At 38.6% G+C, this 18,469-nt stretch overlaps 1 protein-coding gene across 1 annotated transcript in view; it reads right to left on the bottom strand.

Annotated features, from left to right (window-relative positions):
* Positions 1-3,069: 3,069 nt before the first annotated feature.
* Positions 3,070-18,469, bottom strand: part of SLC6A2 (solute carrier family 6 member 2) — a 59,591-nt gene continuing 44,191 nt past the window's right edge. Inside the window, exons 9-14 of the mRNA XM_009899135.2 lie at positions 16,337-16,465; positions 13,749-13,848; positions 10,153-10,253; positions 7,968-8,135; positions 5,443-5,514; positions 3,070-3,885 (exon numbers count right to left, since the gene is read on the bottom strand). Of these exons, the coding sequence (XP_009897437.2) occupies positions 3,862-3,885; positions 5,443-5,514; positions 7,968-8,135; positions 10,153-10,253; positions 13,749-13,848; positions 16,337-16,465 (594 nt within the window). The 3' untranslated portion in view covers positions 3,070-3,861. The remainder of the gene's footprint in view (positions 3,886-5,442; positions 5,515-7,967; positions 8,136-10,152; positions 10,254-13,748; positions 13,849-16,336; positions 16,466-18,469) is intronic.

Below are 18,469 nucleotides of genomic sequence, written 5' to 3'. Positions count from 1 at the left end.
ACCTTGGCTTCTTAGGAAAGAGATTCTTAAACATTTGCCAATGCCACTTGAAAGTTAGTGAACCAGTCTAAGATATGAATGAAAGTTACCTACTGCCCAAGAAAGCAAGAACCTGCTAATTGCTGCTCTGTGAATTGGAAGAACTGCAAAAGAGACATGAAAAGCAAAAGAACTTACTATGGGGCCACCTACAACCTAAGAGAATAAGGAGGTGGTTCTATATACAAAATGTCTGGGCTTGACCTTTAAATGGTATTTTGCTGAGGAGAAATGACCAATTATAGGAAATTTCCTCTGGGAAGATTACATCCAACATACATTGCATGTGCAGTCAGGGAGCATATGCAATAGTAACAGCAAAGTATTTCTCCTACATTCTATATTTAAAAGTTTGATCCTGGATTTCCTGCAAAGTCCCTTGCTATGGTAAGATGGCTTTCAAGTGTTGCCAGGGTCTGTGCCTCAGGACACAACGGAACAAGATGGGCTGACAAAATGGGGCTGAACACTCAATAATTCAAGTGCTTTTTGGGCTATTGCCTATGAAAGATCCACTGCTGAGTAACTTTCTGTGGTTTGATGAAGCAATATGGATCACAGGCACATCTTCACTGGCAGGATGGAAGGCCAGAAGAGATGCTGATGTGTGGCAGCTGCTACCTTTATCCAATTAAAGAAAACACTTTCAAGAAAATATTTTCTGGAACTGACAAATGAGCTCCCTAATTGCTTCACTGAATTCTTCACTCATGCTTGTTGCTTAAAACAGCCAAGATAATTAGCAAGCAAATGGTACTTCATCTTGAATAAACTTGTATTAAAAAATGTTACTCTGTTGGAAGTGGACTGCCTACTCCATCTGCATGCTCTTGTCCCACAGGGATATCTGAGAGAGCACCATTCCCCAGAGCAGGTCTGTTTCCACACCAGGCATAGCTGAAGGGAAGAGTGAGCTGCTTGGCTGAAAATTCAAGATGGACTTAGAGGAAGACATGCAGTTAAACCAGGTGGGTAATAAAAGACCTGAACTGAAGGGAGATGAGTATCTTAGTGGCATCTGATATTTTCTGTATTGGGAGCTCAAAGAAGGTGCTTAAGGGTTGTTGGGTGCCAGACCTGTGGTTTCTTGTTAGAATATCTGTGCCATATCACTAAGTGGAAGCAAAGAATGTAACCTGGGCTTTACCAAGGTATTTGTCACCCAAATGGATGCTAGCTTGTGTTTAATGGTGTCATCTATTGTCCAAGAGGCATGAGGTAGTTGAGTATCTTATTCTGTGGAGAACTGAAGATGTTGTTCACTTCTGGGACAGAGGTCCTAGTTTTTGGAGGGAGACTTATGGGCAGCATCTTGAACTTAAAGCCTAGCTGTGCAGTCATGCATTTTGTATTACCTTGCTTTGTCATTTGGGCTGTTCCTGGTAGTAAGATTCTTGCCTTTTCTAATTCCTGTGGTCTTCTGTATAAATTGCAAGTTGTCTGTCTATAAAACCTCAAAACAAGATGGCAATAGTGCAATGCATCCTGAGCTATAAATACTACACTAAACCAAAGAAGTGATACAGTAATAGAAATAAAAATAATGCAGTAGGTAATTGCCTTGGTAGTAGCTATTAGAAATACAATCTGACCCTAACATGGTGGGTAAAGATGATTTCACTCCCATGTTAAGAAAGCTTTGCTCCTGTTTCAGAGTGGAGTGGTGAGGAAATGGAACTTTTCTTGTGTGGGTTTTGTGGTATGGCTGGTGGAGATGGAGTATGAACTAAGTGAACATTGATGCAGGTTGTTAGCATTTCCAGTCATGAGCAATCCAAATAATGTGACAAGCTATCAAGCCTCCTTGGTAAAAGGCCCCCAAGAGCTTCAAAATGTGGTAATTCTATGTAACCTAAGAGGCTTTTAAGCCATGCCTAGCTAGTGACTAAGAAGCTGTATTATTGAAAAGTAAACTTCATAACAATTAGAAAATTCTTATGTAGTCAGCAAACAATTAAAATGGCATTAAGTCTGAAGTTGGTGGGGTGGCCTTTTTGAAGGCCTCAATGTATTTTTGCTCCTTGGCCTCATGGGATTACAGAGCTAGAACCATGACATTTGAAATTCCTATCTTATTGAAATGTTTTTAACAAGAAGTTGGCCATCAGCTGGCCAGGAAAATACGACTTCCTTTATAATTAGAAGAAAATGGGTTTGGGTTTAAACCCCTGTTTAAGTAAAGCTGCTCTCAGTCACAGCCACTCTTTTAAAGAAAAAAGCAATACTTGATATGTTCCAAAGTATTGATTCTATTGGAGGAAATGGATTTCTGTTTTGTTTTGAACAGAAATCAATGTTAAATGGAAAAGGCTGAAATCAGCTGGGGCTTTTAAACTGGGCTGTTTTAAGAGAGACAAATAAAAGCTCTCAACAAAAATTGTTTTATAAATAACCCCCCCAACCTTTGAAATGATAATAGAAAACCAAACCAAAACCTGCCAACCAAAAAAACAACAGAGGAAGCACTACTTACATTTAAAAGACAAGTTGAATTGAATGCATAGAGACAAAAAACTTTATCGGCCCAGAGGCAGACTGTGGGCTGGATTCAGCGGAGAAGCTACTGCCTCTGAAAACTACTGTAGTTCTAGTGATAAAGAAGTATAAGAAATAACTCAAAACTTTATCAAATGTAGTGATCACTGGGAAGATACTACAGTGTTAAGTGACCACAGCATATAACAGCACCCAAATGCAGAGTTTGTTCTGTATCTTCTACCTTGCATAATACTACCAGAGAGAAGAGCTGGAATAGGCTTAGAGAACTGAGTATGCCTAAAACACCCTTCTAATTTATTCAGCACAATCCTACTATGTTTGGCTAGGTGAATCCATCTTAAATTATAGTAATAGCATGTTCACAGCAGGAGAATGAAGCCAAAGTTTGGTATTTTGGTGGCTCTGGGTAGATTATGTTATGCAAAAAAAAAAAAATTCCCTCTTTCTGTGTATATTCCATTCTTTTTCTGGAATAAAATATAACAGAAGATGAAAGTCTATCTGCATTAACTTTCATGCTTAGGTGAAAAAGTTTGTGGACTGTGGATTATATGATAAAGCCATTTCAAATGTTGGTATAAGGGAATGCATTTTTCAGTAATGGTGTGTTGTCAAACCATATCTTGCACTTAGTAGCTATAAGAGGAATTCTGCTCCTGCTGTTCTTCAGCTTGTGCAGTTACATTAGACAGAGAATGGCATGGGCATATACAGCAAAGACAACCTTCTTCACCAAGAGAAGAAACTAATAAACCACTGAAAATGAAGTGCTGAGTCTTCACTTCAGAAGAATGCAAACTCATATCCCAAAGGATAGTATGGCAAGAAAGCTAATGACATTAGTACACAGTTAAAATTGCTCTTTTCTCACAACTGAGATGTACTCATTCCTTACATCTAAGAACGTTCAGGTGTTGTTGGTTTAAAATAGGTCATGGCATGAATATCTGAAGTAATTATTACTGTCAGAAAAGTTTAACTCACTTCTTCACAATAAAAGAGCATTTAACTTATGTTGATTGCTTTTTTTTCCTCTGCTCCCCCCTCCTCCACTTCTGCCAATAGCAAAACTCACAAGTTTTGGTCAGTGTAGGGATCGCATGGCACCAAAGGATGTAAGAAAAATTAAACGGGGTCTTCAAAGGTTGTTTAAAGCCAAGTAATAGAAGGGAGGCATTGAGAACAGAGAGCAGATGTCTTCCCTCAAAGAGTCTGTAGATAAGCTCTGAGCCAGCCTGGTCCAAGCATAATCGAGGGAGCTTTGAACTTTCTGTATTCTCAGTTGAGCTTAAAGTATTGGCTTTTTTCTCAGGCTGTCAGTTGTCATATTGTTAGCCAGTGCTGAAGCTGTAAGGAAACAGAAGTAGTTGCTTAATAACATTCTTGATGCGAATTTTGATAGTGAGAGATGTTTTAAATACATTGGCTGACAAAACAGAGTCACAAAGAGGTTTCAAAATAATGGATTGCAACTAAATTTCTGTGGTTTCCAGTTTGCAGGGAGAAATGTGCTGAATATAAAACCTTTTAGAGGTTTTAAAACTGCTGACCATGTGTGAGAGGGAAACTTCTTACTTGTTTGGTTAAGGTAGTGAATACTTCATTTACAAACTTTAAACAATGTAAACAAAGGACTAACTATGCTTCAGCAATAAAAGAGGTGTCTATGTGTTTGTTGAAGACAGAAACAAATTAATGCACCCCATTGTTTGTTGTGGTTGGAGTTAGCACTAGGAATTTACTTCTGTGTATAATCTTTTCTAATTTAAGTGAAATTAGTTTCCTTCATTTTTGCCATTATGGATTTGGGTTCAGAAGATCAGTACTGTGCAGGAATAGTTGTTTATAGCCCATGTGCACGGGAACATCTGCTTCTGGAGCAATCAGGTTATTACTTACAGCTGGAATGTTAAAGCTACAGACAGCTGAGGGCAGGAATGGGGGAAAGAAGGCAGGAAGAGGTGCTGTTCTACTACACATTCATGGCCACATCAAATAAATTACAATCGTGAGAAGAGGAAGCCTTTTCTTCCTCCTTCCATTCTGCATCCCATAAATCTACAGTTGGATTATTTCCTTTAGAAATCAAAATTCTACTTCAAACAGCATTTTTTTTTTTTAAATAAGCAAATTTATTTTTTCAATAGAAACCACCACTATAAAATCTGGGTCATGTTTTGAGGTGATGTGTATAATTCCAGTTGCTTTCAACTTTGAAGACAGAAAATGGTCCAGATGAATGCTGATAAGTGTGACAAGCTTCATATTTGCATCCTTTTTATCTTCTACAAAAAGGACTTTATTTCAGCAAGCTCATTTTATTTGCTAAAAGGAAAGCAGTATTTGGAAGCTTGTAGTGTGTCTTTCATGGCTGGTTAAGAGGTCTCCAGCAGTGTTTTTAGTTAACTGTAGGCCTGTGGGGAAAGCCTATCCTTCATAACCTAGCACATTTCATCATGGCCATAATGTCAAAGCTCTGACAGTGGCTGTTTGTTTTGCTGTTTACCATGTGGTGGTGTACCTAATTGGAATTTAGGAGACACAACTTCAAATTTCTGTGCAGTAAATGAGGGTGAGGCTCTGACCTGTACTCATGCACATAACAGTTTGGAAATACCTTTATCTTTTAGTGACATCTCACTGTATTTGGCTACAACCTAAAATACTGGATTCAGGTCATCTGTAAAATTGTGGGCTCTGCATAGTCAAAGAAGGAAGGTGCCTAAAGCTTTCCAACAGAGCTGGTGCATGTTGTACTGAGCTTCTTGCACCTTGCCATCCTGGCAGAAAAAAAGAACCACAGACCTGTGAAGGCATCCTCAATAAGGGGCAAACCTGTAGTTGTTGTTAAAGACAGGAAGGAGTTAGTAGTGGGAGAGGAAGCACAGTGAAAGTAGCACAAACCTTAAATTGCCTGACATTTCCTTGGGCCACAAGTTGGTGCTCATTTTCAGGTGTGATGCAGTAAGCTAGTCTCTAAACCAGATGGGAAGAAGAGGAAAAAGTCAGCTGTATGAAATGAGATTGTCTGTAATCCCCAATCTATAATAAGAAAATAGCATGAACTTTATTTAAACCAGTAACTTAAATCTTTAATATCCCTGCATCATGCACCTTTCACTTCGTTCCTGAGCGAACAAGCTTATTACATGCCCCTTGGTATTAGCCTTTAATATAAGAAGTAACAGTAGAAAGTTTATGCAAATACTAAGTCCAAATATTTAGCAAGTGCATATGGAAAAGAACATCAGGAGCAAGTGGGTATCACAGGCATTACATCCTCTGAATTCACCTTTACTGTTAGTGCTGAAAGGGGGCTGCTTAGTCCCAGTGGGAGAGGAAGGAGGTACTATTTCCCATGTCATGTCTCTTGCCTACTCTGTGCTGTATCATTTGGGATCCCATGTAGATTTTGGTTTGTCATGAACTTTCAATCAACTTAAGGAGTTCCCATTAGACTAAGTGTACATTTTCCCATACTTTTGAAAGCCACAATTTAGGCCACCATGTCTTACAGTAGTTATGTGGATGCAACAGACTAGCCTTTTGCTACATTTCTCATGGGCAAACTGGAGAGTTGCTGTCTGCCGAGCTGTAAAAGACAAATCAGAACTAACACTACAAAATTAGAGTCATAGAATGTGGTTGGTTGGAAGGGATGCTGGAAGACCAACTGAGAAAATGTGGTTTTGTCCAAAGGCTTCTGCATCCCAATATCAGTAAATTTATGAAAGCCTGTTGGTCTACTAGAAATTATTCTTTGACGCTTTGATGCTACTAGAAAATGGGTTTGTAAACTACCAGGTATGGAACAAAGCAAAGGGCTTACAGAGCTGCTAGAGATGAGAACTGAGAATTGTATGCACCACTGAGATATTGGAGCTGATGAAAACAAGACAGATGAAGAGGAGTTCCTGCTTTAGGTTGCTTTTCTGAGGTGAATAGTAAATGAGGTGACTGCCAGACCTATGTGGGGGGGATGAGCTCTATGTAGGGTAAAGGGTCAGACTGAATTTCCTGCTTAATTCTCCTTGTGGTGGTGGCTCAGTGATTTGCTTAAGAGTGTCAGTGTCTTGCTATACCCTAATATAATTCCAGTTGTAGGAATGGAGAGCAATAGAACTAGGTATAAATCAGAGTCTAAGTTATAAATTTATGATATGTGATGGGACAAAAACTGGTGCTGTATAATGGTAAGGAGTCTTGAGCACCAGTAGAGGTTTTAAGACTATAGATAATTTACTATGACAGTGAAGGTAAAATTACTATGATCAGTGAATCTTAATCATGTGCCATTTTGAGCTGATAAAGTAGGGAGGGGGTGAAGTGTCTGGCAATATAGATCCTCCACACCCCCCACCCCTCCCACCCCCAAAACTGGTTCTTTTAAATAGGATCAATACATTAATATAAAACATAGAAGTGAAGTTCAAAGATTGTAATGCTAGACTTACTGTTAGGCAAATAATTTGAATACGATGGGCACAAATTGATTCTCCCTCAGTTTCTACTTTATTCATGCACAGACCAGGCATGAAGTGATTGTTTTTTTTTTTTATACTGAAGTAGTTTAAAAGCAGGTTAGATAAGACCACAAGCAGTGCCTGTATCAGAATTTGCTCGATTTCTAGACTATTTCAGCACCTTGATCTATCTTGAATATTCAGTTTCTTCAAGCATTCTGGTATCTGTGCTGAACATAATAGGAAATAGTAATTCTAGCCTTGGCAGAAACTTGAAATAATTCCAATAAATAGAGGATAAAGGTATATACTTGACAGAGAAAATAATATACAAAGTGGCTGCTGTTAAAGACACAATACTGGGCTAAATAGATCTGTTGCTGTGACCCAGTAAGGTATTTCTTCCATCCTTGCTGGGTGCGTATTAAATGAACAAAGGCTCCTCTGAACACAGGGCTACTCTGGGGGCATGTTCCCCCTCCCAGGACGTGGATATATGTTTAGAGAATCTTATAATACTAAGAAAGGAGAGATCTGAATTAACTTAGTACATTTACCAGTTTACAACACTCCAGTATAGAGCGATAAAGCATACCTTGGACTGAACTCGTTTTAGATAGAGCTGACTGAAGACCATACCTCAGAGCAGAATATGAAGATTCCATAATTTGCATGGGTTTTTTTGGTTAATGAGGAAGATATAATCTTACCAACTGGATTAATTACATCCATCAAAAATAATTTTCCAGAATTATTATGGTGCTGCCTGGGGAGCTAATTCCTGTCTAGAAACTCAAACAGCTTGCAGTAATCCTACATCAAAACTCCAATTCATCTGATGATTGAATCTTAAAGGTCACTCAGAAGTAATAAGTTTCAGGAGTAAGAGAAACAAACTGCCAACTTAGACCCAGCCATTTCATTTCATAGCAACATTTCATGATATTTTGTTAGCATTCTACTTACTTCTTTAAAGGTCCCACGTGCATTTGTAAATTTATAGATAATATAGGCAGGCACAAGTATCATGGAAGATAATGCTATTCCCCAGCCAATGCGGTTTGCCCAGAGGGGGAAGGTGTAGTCGTCATAGGTCAGAGGTTTGAAGTTTATTATGCTGACTATCACGACAAACTAGGGAAGAAAGAAGAAAAAGAACCACACTTTTTGAGATAAAGATACTTCATGGAAAACAGATTTCATGTGTTCAGTTAGGCAGCCACCCTAAGGTATGTCTCAAACTAACTTTACCATTTACCTTCATCCTGTTTACTTTGTGCCTCTTACTGTTTAAACCATTGAAGTTCTTGATGCATTTACTAGAATTAACAGTTCATTTTAGCAACTCTGGACTCAGACTATTTTATATTTTAGTAGAAATATCAAGTGATTGTTATTTCCTCATTTAAGCTAATGTTACAGATAAAAAGAGATTCTGTACTCAAGAAGAATATCTGCAGGTTCCATAGTTTTTCCCTTTGTTTCTCAGAGGCAGTAGGCTTCATTTAGTTTTGTACTATTTTTCAGTGAGAGGCATAACACAGATTCCAGCACGTCACATTTACTGAGGAAAGGCCATGCAACCTTATGGTCTGAAAAACACAGTTGGGTTTTTGTCTTTGGCTGTTACCCTGTCCAGTACTGGATGGAAGAAGTAAAATTTGGGGAACCACCCTATTTCCCTCCTCCCATCCATATGGTTAGTGTGATATGCACAGCTCCTGAATTTGGTTCACTAGGCCTATACATTCTGTCCCATGTAGCTATTTCAAATCAGAGTATTTTGAGCCTGGAGTTTCAAAGACTATACAAGGAGAGTAATGGAGTGCATTAAAGGAAGCTAATAGTATGAAATTTGGTTAGAAAATACCAATTCTATCTTGAGATTTTTCTTGGAATGATGTACATAGCTTCAGGCAGTATGGAGAAAAAGTATCAAGATGGTATTTCCTAATATCACATATCCAGCCCACTCCAACTTACCTTTTCATAGAGAACTGTTCTCACTAGTAATGTCTATAATGCATGGTATGTCCCAAACAGGGGCCATCTTGCACTAAGCACACATGGGATTGTTAAAGCAAACACTATACCAAGCCTGACAATTTTATAGCCTTTTCCAATAAGCTATATGAAGGTCAGAGTGACAGTCACTTCAGCAGTTGCTAGCTAGTTTGCTGGAACTCTTTGTAAAATGTAAAATTTTCAAGTCTTTTAAGTGCAAAACCTAAGGTGCTTAGTGCAGCATTGTTTTGTTCTATTTGAGTCAGCCTGTCTGAAGTGCTGCAGAATATAGTTCTATGCAAGCTTCTTTATTGAAGAGTTTAAAAGGGCAATTAATACTTTTCTTAAGTTCTTACTGATAAGTTGGGGCCAGAAGCTTTGATGTTAAAAAAATAAGCTCACCTGAAAGCTGTCACAAAAGCCTAGCCAGTGTACCTTTAGAATACCAACACTGCTTGAAGAATGTGCAGCTTTAAGGATCTCCTGAAGTCATAGCGGAGTCAAATTTCCGTATTATTCATCCTGACCTTTTGATTTACAAATATGCTTAGGAAAAGATCCCAATATAAAACTAAGTTTAGTTCTGAATCTAACCTTTACACAAAGCAACCCAACTCACACTTTGGGATTTTTCCCCCCAAATGAAATGAAGCACTTGATTTTCACACCAGGCATCTTACAAGGTGTATTTAATGCATCTCTTCAGTGTTTTACAGAGCTATAGTTGTATATTATTTTTTCTAAGGTGTCATTCCCCAATTCAGGGTTCTTGGTATCCTCCAACAGAAAAAAAATTACCTTGCTAACACAATCTTTTGTCCCTGGATAGTTTATTTTCCCAACAGAACTTGTGTTTAATACACATACTGGGGGCACAGAGAGGACACTGTCGAAGTGTTCAGCATTCCCTAGAAAAGCTGCTTTATTTAAATCCTGCTCCAGGGAAGGAACAGAAGATGACCACAGCCACAATTTGTTCCTCTTTCACAACTAAACTGTATTCTATAAAGTATAACCTATGTGATTGAGGAGAGAAGGATTAAATTGGAATGTCTTCTGTTCATCCTGACAATAGCTGATCTAACAAAAATCCTAGGAAATGACGTACTATCCTTCTTTCCACAGGAAAATAATTACTTGCACTTACCAATAAAAAAGCAGGGCTAACAAATTTCCAGCACAATCTCCAGTAGAGGCCTGGCTTGAAACCCATCATTTGTTGGATATCTTCACTGAATCTGTCCACACCTAGAACGGATGTGAATATCAGACTGGCAAAAATGCAAACCGATGAGGTGCTGGCACACCCCCAAAACTTCGGCTTTGTCAGAAAGCAGACATGAACGATTTCCAAAGCAGAAGACACATGAAATAATGATTGTGTGTGTGTGTCATAGAATCACAGAATCAGTCAGGGTTGGAAGGGACCACAAGGATCATCTAGTTCCAACCCCCCTGCCATGGGCAGGGACACCTCACACTAGATCAGGCTGGCCAGAGCTTCATCCAGCCTGGTCTTAAACACCTCCAGGGATGGGGCCTCAACCACCTCCCTGGACAACCCATTCCAGGGCTTCACCACTCTCACGGTGAAGAACTTCTTCCTCACGCCCAGTCTGAATCTCCCCACCTCCAGCTTCATTCCATTCCCCCTAGTCCTATCACTACCTGATATCTTTAGAGGTCTCTCCCCAGCCTTCTTGTAGGCCCCCTTCAGATACTGGAAGGCCACTATAAGGTCACCTTGGAGCCTTCTTTTCTCCAGACTGGACATCTCTGTACACAAAACTGAAATGCCCATGACCACTTAGGGCCTGTTGCAAATAGCATTGCAAAGTGGCATTTCACAGTTAGCTAGAGTTTAAGTTGTGAATGAGATGCCTGGTGTGTTTGTTGGTTTTTTTTTGATAGTTGTGGGCTACTGTACCCTAATTACTCAATATTGCTCTGAGTACACAGAAGGAAAACCCAGACCCTTTGCTCAATAGACTACTTGCTGATAATGAGGTGAATTCATATGATTCTTAATTTATCTAAGGAGGCTTATTTGTACCACTTAATGCCATATGTTACTTATCTCTCATGTTTTATGTTTTACTGAGTACCACAGAATGTTCATTGTGTCTACAACAAATGGAATTTCATCTTTTATCACCTTTCCAAGGAAGTGGGGAGATGCTTCAGTGGGATGTTTCCCATTTCCAGTACTTACAGAGCACATTTTTGCATTAGGTAATACACTGGAATTTACTATGCAAAGCAAACATGGATTTTATAGTGAGTGTAGAATATTCATTTGAGTGGTGGCTACTTCTCAGATTTTTTTTTTTTTTTTTAGTTGGTTCTATTCTGGTTGGATTTACCAGTATGAGGTGTCTTGTAAAAGTTAAGCCCATGCTATTTGTCCTTCTCATTTTTCCTTAAAAAGAAAAGGATCTCTGATCATATTCCTTAGAGGCACTGGCTTACAGAGAAGTAGTTCCCTCTAGTGCAATCTGTCATATCTACTGCTAGTTTGTCATTTATTGTACTTGATGTGTAGACAACGTTTGTTGTTAATTCTGAACCCCGTTAGGTAAATAGCAGAAATGTTTTGGGGTTTTTTTGTCATGACAGTTTGTTTGCTAGAGAGGATGTATAGCTGAACATAATAAATGTTTCACTTCATTTGGATTAGATCGACTGGATTTACTTAGGGTATTTAATGTACAGCTCGAGTTAGTCTTTCACATGCAGCCAGGATGTGATGTATTTACAAGATTTGTACATCTGAGTGTCAACTACTCTTTGATTTTCATCCCCTTTATTATCTACAGGTGAAGCAAAGAAGCCAAAAGCATCTGCAAATGCTTTCAATTTAATCTAATTCTATTTGCAGTGCCTCCTGTGAACTTTAAAGTGACAATTTCCACTGCTATGAATACTGAGTGAAATTTATCAGTGTAGAAGGTCAAAGACAGGACTAGATATCTCCAAATTGTTTTTTTATAGGTTTCCATGCAAATGTACCCAGAGTTCAAATAGTGCTCGGTGCTCAGTTTCTGCTGAAAAGGGGAGTAAGTAGGCCACACTCTCAGACTGTTTTTGCAGCAGCATGCTCTTTCTATACTATACCTTCAAATAACTGCTCTAAGAATTGACCTGTAAAACAGAACATAGCTATAGCTAGAGATGATGGCACCTACAGGGTTTGTATTTTTCCAGTTCTTGAAAGTGTTCACCTAGTTAGAATATTTACTGGAACAATACCACCAGGGTTGTAGAAGAGGAGAAATGGTAACAAGCTAGCAGTCATAACTGAAATATGTCTGTACAGCAAGCCCAGCTAGCTCTCCCTTCTCTTACATGTGCAGTTGGCCTTTGCAAGAAGAAACTTCATGGTAACTGGCCATACATATAATTTGGACTGAATGTTCATGTTTTTGGTCTGTGCCAAAATGTCAGTGCTTGCCTTCAGGCTGGCTTAATATTTGTCTGGGTCATTAAGGCAAGTGAGGTCTATCAGAAAAAGGAGGTAGACAAGATCATGTCAGTTTTAATCAGTTTAAATAGCACCCCAGGCTGTTAACAATTCTTTATAAAGCAGCAGGTCATGCTGTAAAAACATCTGTCAGCTACTAAGACAAATGAGTGGATCTTTTCTTGGTTATGGGGTGGCAGGTTGGAGAAAGGAAAGGATGATGTACCACATAAGTTGCAACAAATAAAATTTTACTAACCTTGCCTTAGTTTGTGAATGATGTATAAATCCTAGCTATTGTCAAGTGCAGTAAATCCTCTTTTAATAGTGGCAGAGGATAACTTGACCTTCCTAACTGGAGAATATTTTAATCCCATCTGCTTCCAAGCTAAGCTATGATCATTCTTCTGCATTCACCATGTATTGCAGGAGTTGAAGACACTGGCACCTCTGCTATTTTCAGAGGGAACAGCATATGAGCTGCTAGCTCCATGGTGATGTTGGGTGACAGCATTAGTACATTAAAGCTAAAACTCTTTCTTGAGTAGGTTGAATGGTTTTATGCATTAACACCATTCTTTCACCTCATTGGTCATAAACAGTTTTTAACTGCAAGGAGGAGTTTGACTGGAAGAAGATGGTGGCACAGAACAGATAGATAAATAGTGGTTGTAGGAGGTAAATGGCAGTAAGAGTGATGATGTCCAGGAGCCTTCTGAATCATGCATTAACTATAAATAGTGATTAGAAAAAAAGATTAATTTTTGGGGAAGAACCACCTTACTGGAAATCAGGGCAGCCAGTTCAATACAAACTTCAATGGGAAGGATACATGCAGGCTGCTATGACAATGAAATCTGGTAGTAATGAGAGATGTGACCTTCCAGAAAGTGTGACATGAGAATTAAGAGGAAATCAGGGGAGAAACCCAAGAGCTCAAGAGACTTAAATAATCTAGCAGCAGGCAATTTCAGATACAAGAAGTTACTTGAACTGTTGGAGTGAGGTGTCTTGTAAAGGATCTAAGATAAAAATGTCCTGTTGCTTTATTTGGATAAAATGAGATATTCTCTTTGAGGTCTTTTATAATTTTACTAACCCTGTCTGTGTATGAAATCCTTTCACTGTATGAAACTGGCTTGTCATGGTTTCATGTATACAAAGGTGTACTGTTTTCCCTTTAAACATCATGTGAGATTGTCATGAGCACTTGGAATTTCAGAAAATGAAATTTGTTAGGTTTTTGGTTTTTTCAATGTTGAGGTGCAAAGTGAAGGGCTTACCATAAAACCAGGAAACTCCAATTGCCTCCATTAGAACCGCAAACAATATTGAAGTCCCAGCTGCAAATGTGTCCAGCAGTGTGAGCACATAAATTCCACCCTAGCATTGAGGTTAAAAGATGAACAAAAGGAAGTTAGAATCACCTCAGTAATTTACTGTATAGTTAGTAGGTATCTGCTTCACTTGAAACATTATCTTAATAGGGAGCTGATGGTGCAGACAGGTTCACATTTGCAACTCGTGTGAAGAGGCTTCTTTTCACCTATATCCTCTCAAGTGTGGAAAAGCAGCTCAGCTTGGCATGATTAATGAGTGCTCTTGGAAGCTGTAGGCAGTGCCTGTTTGGGGAAATGGTCAGCAGCTTGTAGGACAGGGCCTGTCTACAGCAGTTAATGAAGGTCTTCCTGAATTACTGTCAGGAATGGAGCACTACAAAGGTTTCCACAAGCCATTGTCACTCAGTTTCTTCCTAAGAGTCATTATTCTGTAGTCCAGTGAATCTGTGTCTCCTTTTCCTAGACTGCTTGCATCTCTCCTTCCAGTGGTCCTGTAAAGGGAGCAGTTCCATGTTAAATCTGTTACTAGTCCCATGTGGAAACACCTCTGCTCCCTTTCTTGGCTGTGGTATTAGCAAGTTTTTCTCAGTGGAGGGAGCAAACGAGATCATCTTCCTTCACATGTTTCTGTTCTCCAGTGGTTCAGTACTGAGAACTGAAAATGCTATTACTGAAGTCCTGTGTCACTCATAAAAAAAATAATTATTAACTGCAATTTGACTCCTTTTGGTCTCATTTTACAAAGTGGTATGAATTTTTGTAAACTACCTCTCTTTTTATTTAGTTTGGGCTTAATGAGGAATGGAAGACCATGGCATGTTTATGTGTTTCAAAATGAACCTGAATCAAGAGTTTAAGGACGTTTTGTCACATGTGAAGAAGTGAAACGTTTGCAGTTGCAGCAGATTTTTGTTAAAGTCTTCTCTTACAACTAAACTTGATCTGGCAAGAGCTGTTCAGAATGGGAGGAGCTGTTCTTAACGGTGGTTTAACTAGCCTGTACTGTTGAGATCTCTAGGTGATTTTGATCTCTGCAGTGTTTTGTTGTTTTTAACAAAAAGATGGTTTATGAAACAGCTGTGCATATTTACAAAAATAGAGAGAACAGTGCTTAGGCCTTGTCTAGGTTTTGAATTCTCTGGGGTCTTGTACGGAAACTAAATGAACTTTGTTGTGTTGGAAGGAAAATGTTGCTTATTGAATGACGTTTGAGTTTGACCTCATGTTTTTGCTCTTACGACTGTGCTAAATGAATGCCATCACTGTCAAACATAGTGAAGTGAATGGGAAATACGGTTTGGTATAAAATGTGTTGAAAACAAACTCAAGCAGATTAGTTTAATCCAAGGGGATTTAATTGTATTTTGTACACACTAGGAATGTTCTTCTTCAGTTACGGGAACCAGTATCTTTGGACAAGGCTGGGGGGTGTTGTACTTTCCAGCTGGAGCTGAAGTTTAAGCAGGTGCCATTATATAAAAGCTAGAGATAGATTGTTATCTTGAACTGCTTTATCTTGCTTGAAGACCATGGAATTGCACCCACTGACAGCTGTTCAGGTTCTTAACCACTGAGCTGCTTCTGATCACGTAATTTGGGAAGTTTTATTCCATTATAAACTTTGAATAATGAAGAAACATGTTCAGTTCTTTAGATAACAATTGGGATAGCATGGCAATAAAGGGACAGGTATTTAAATTGAGATACCTGTTTTTAGTATTTCAAATGTTTTCTAGTTTGAGGAAACTAGGGAAAAATATTGGGGTATTCTTTTAGGGAATGAGAGATTTAGGGAATGAGAGATTTAGCACATCTGCTTTCATAGTGATGACCTCAAGTTTCAGTTGTGTACTGACAGTTTTGGCATCTTGCTTACAGGTTTTTTTTTCCCCTCTTGGCAAAAAAACCCCAAAATCATCAGAGTTCTCTCCAGCCTAGAACTTTGACTCTTACCCTTTAATTAGTTGTCAAAAGCCTCATTAGGCAAATCATTCTGGATGATGGTGGTGATAAATAGAGGTTATTAGATGTTCAGGATAAGTTATCTGTGTGCTTTCTGTATTGTTAAGAATGAGATAAGATCTAGGTTTATGAAGGAGCATTAAGAAAGCATAAGGGAGAGGAGATCATTATTCTGAACTTTCACAGGAAGTGAGTGCTTATTATCTGTTTCAAGAAGAGAATAGCAAGATGACTAAGGATCTGGACCCATGAAATTCTTAGTTCCTTAGATTAATAGGATGTGTAGGAGCAAGCACTCAGCACCTTCCTGTTTAAGTGGTTTAAAAAAAAACCCAAGACACATAAAACTGAATCAAAGCAGAAATAGCTCAGACAGTTCTTTGGAACACAGTCTTGTGCAAAAAACCATGGTAGCCTCATGTAGATAAGACTAAAAGTCATGTTCTGACCATAAAGTTGTCTAAGAGTTAAAATTTATAACAAAAAGTCACCACTCGAGCCTTTTCAGACTTCTGATGAGGTTAACTGAATTTTTAAGGTAGCTTGTTGAAAATTTTTGTTGCACTTACATTGGTGATGCAGAAGAGGGCAAGTAGGAAAGTGCCAAAAGAAACACCAAAGGTGAAGAGCTTTCTGTGCTGCTTCAGGATTTGGAAATCATCTGCCAAGCCGGTGATGACAGCCTCCATTCCTCCCATCTGAGAAGGGGAAGGCAAGAGCTCTGCTTAAACACTGCTGACCAAACAACATCAAGCATCATGTATAATTAATTGCAAACTACTACATGATTTCAGGTGTAAATCACTGGTGTTTGCTTTCTCATGATACAGAACTGAGTCAGGCAACTGGACATCAAGTACCACACTTGTTGGCTTGATTTTAGGCAGTACATTTCTTTCTTTATTAAGGTAGCTGATGGTCAGAAGTAAAATGTCTCATGACCTAGAGCAGGCTTTTATCCTCCAATGTCTAGGGGGAGCGTCGGTGAGTGGCCTTCACTTAAGATGGGTTACTATTTGCCGTTCTCAGAAGCTATTGCTGTGTTGGCACTTAAAGATCTTGAAGATGGGAATGGAAAGACACAGCTTGTCTTATTTTGGCAAAGGACCGCTTCTTAATGTAGTGTGATTTACACACCTTGTTAATTCCCTATGCCAAGCTAGATATCTACTCCAAAAACTGTTTGCAAACATTTGTTCCATTTTCTGTCCTTTTCATTGCTGCTTACTCAGACTTGCATGATCAGATTTCTCTTAGCTTAAACATTTTGACAGTGACATTTTTGTACAGATGTTTGTATTTTTGTGCCAGTGCAGACTTATATGCATGAATAAATATATTCAGACATTATTATTCCCCTTTAGCTTTAGGGTTGTTTGACTTTTAGCTTTAAAAATTTTCATTTTGCTTTCAGGGCTTGATCAGTCAAATGTTGGAGGAGAGTTGAAAAGACCATCATGAAAAACACTGCTTGACCTAAGTTTTCTTGGGTAAGTGATGAAAAATCCTGGACAGATTTATTTCTTTACATTGCCTTAAATGTATTGCTGTTGAAAAGTTAACTCTTTTGGATCTAAACATTTCTGAGCCTGTATTTTCTTCTTAATTCTGTCCTGTTCCTGCTGGTCATTTGTGTCCTTCCACTGTGCCAAACTTTTCCCTGCTGTCCTTCATCTTTGCTTGCAGTTGAAAAACGTGGGCTACAAACCCAGACATAATCTTGCCTCAAACTTCTGAATAAGGATACACATCTTGGTGTCTAAAGACAAATTTAATTAACCCTGGGCTGTAATCCAAAAATCCATGCACTTTGGAAGCATTTGGACCTGAATCTGACATTTACAGCTCAGATCTCAGTCCAAAAGGTCTCATCCAGCTATGCGCCAATGATTATCACAGTTTCCTGCCGCAAACTCATTTGTCTTTGCTTTGTTGTCCTCTATGTCAACTCATTCTCCTCCCTTCTTTAAAATTAAGTTTTCTGAAGTTGTAAGCAATGGGATCACTGCACTTTGCCATTTCCAGCAAGAAATTTCTAGACCAGCTTTGTACATTCAGGACTATGGAAGCTAATTCTGTGCTTCAGAGTAGCAGGAAACCCCTATGCCTCTGAAAATAATGTTTGTTCCTGGTTCACTATCCTTTAAAAACTGATTTTTCCTGACATTAACCAACCTTTAGGGTAGGGTTCTTTGGCAAGAACGAAGCCCTACAAAAGCTGTCAGGAGATTTGTGATATTTTCTGGGTTGATGTTTCTGTTGATCATGGTACAGTAGAAGTAATCACATTATGGAAAGAGTGAACGTATTTGTTAGACGAAACATTTCACAGTAAGATAGAAGCAAAATGAAACCACTGTGGCAATAGTTAGATGTGAGTTTTAAATTGTGGCTACATTTATAGGAATTTCTATATCATTGCATGCAGGAAAATAATAGATTGCCTTCAGTCTTTGTCTGCCTTGTGCAGATTAATGAATTTCAGCACTCATAAAAATCTCTTCTAGAAACCACTCTACTTAAAGTCTTACTATGGTTTATGTTTTGAAAGTAGAGTTCAAAACCTTCCTGCAGGTTTGTAGTAGTAATAGTTCATAGCATTGATGTTGGGTCATACCTTTAAGTAATAATTACTAATGAAGAGCCTCCTCTGTAAGGTAAAAAAATAGCAGTGAATAATTATTTGGGGGCTTCTTAAAAAT

This window comes from Dryobates pubescens, chromosome 19 (assembly GCF_014839835.1).
Source record: "Dryobates pubescens isolate bDryPub1 chromosome 19, bDryPub1.pri, whole genome shotgun sequence".
Taxonomy (NCBI): domain Eukaryota; kingdom Metazoa; phylum Chordata; class Aves; order Piciformes; family Picidae; genus Dryobates; species Dryobates pubescens.
Note: the sequence above shows the minus strand (reverse complement) of the source record. Positions and strands in the feature narration are given on the sequence as shown.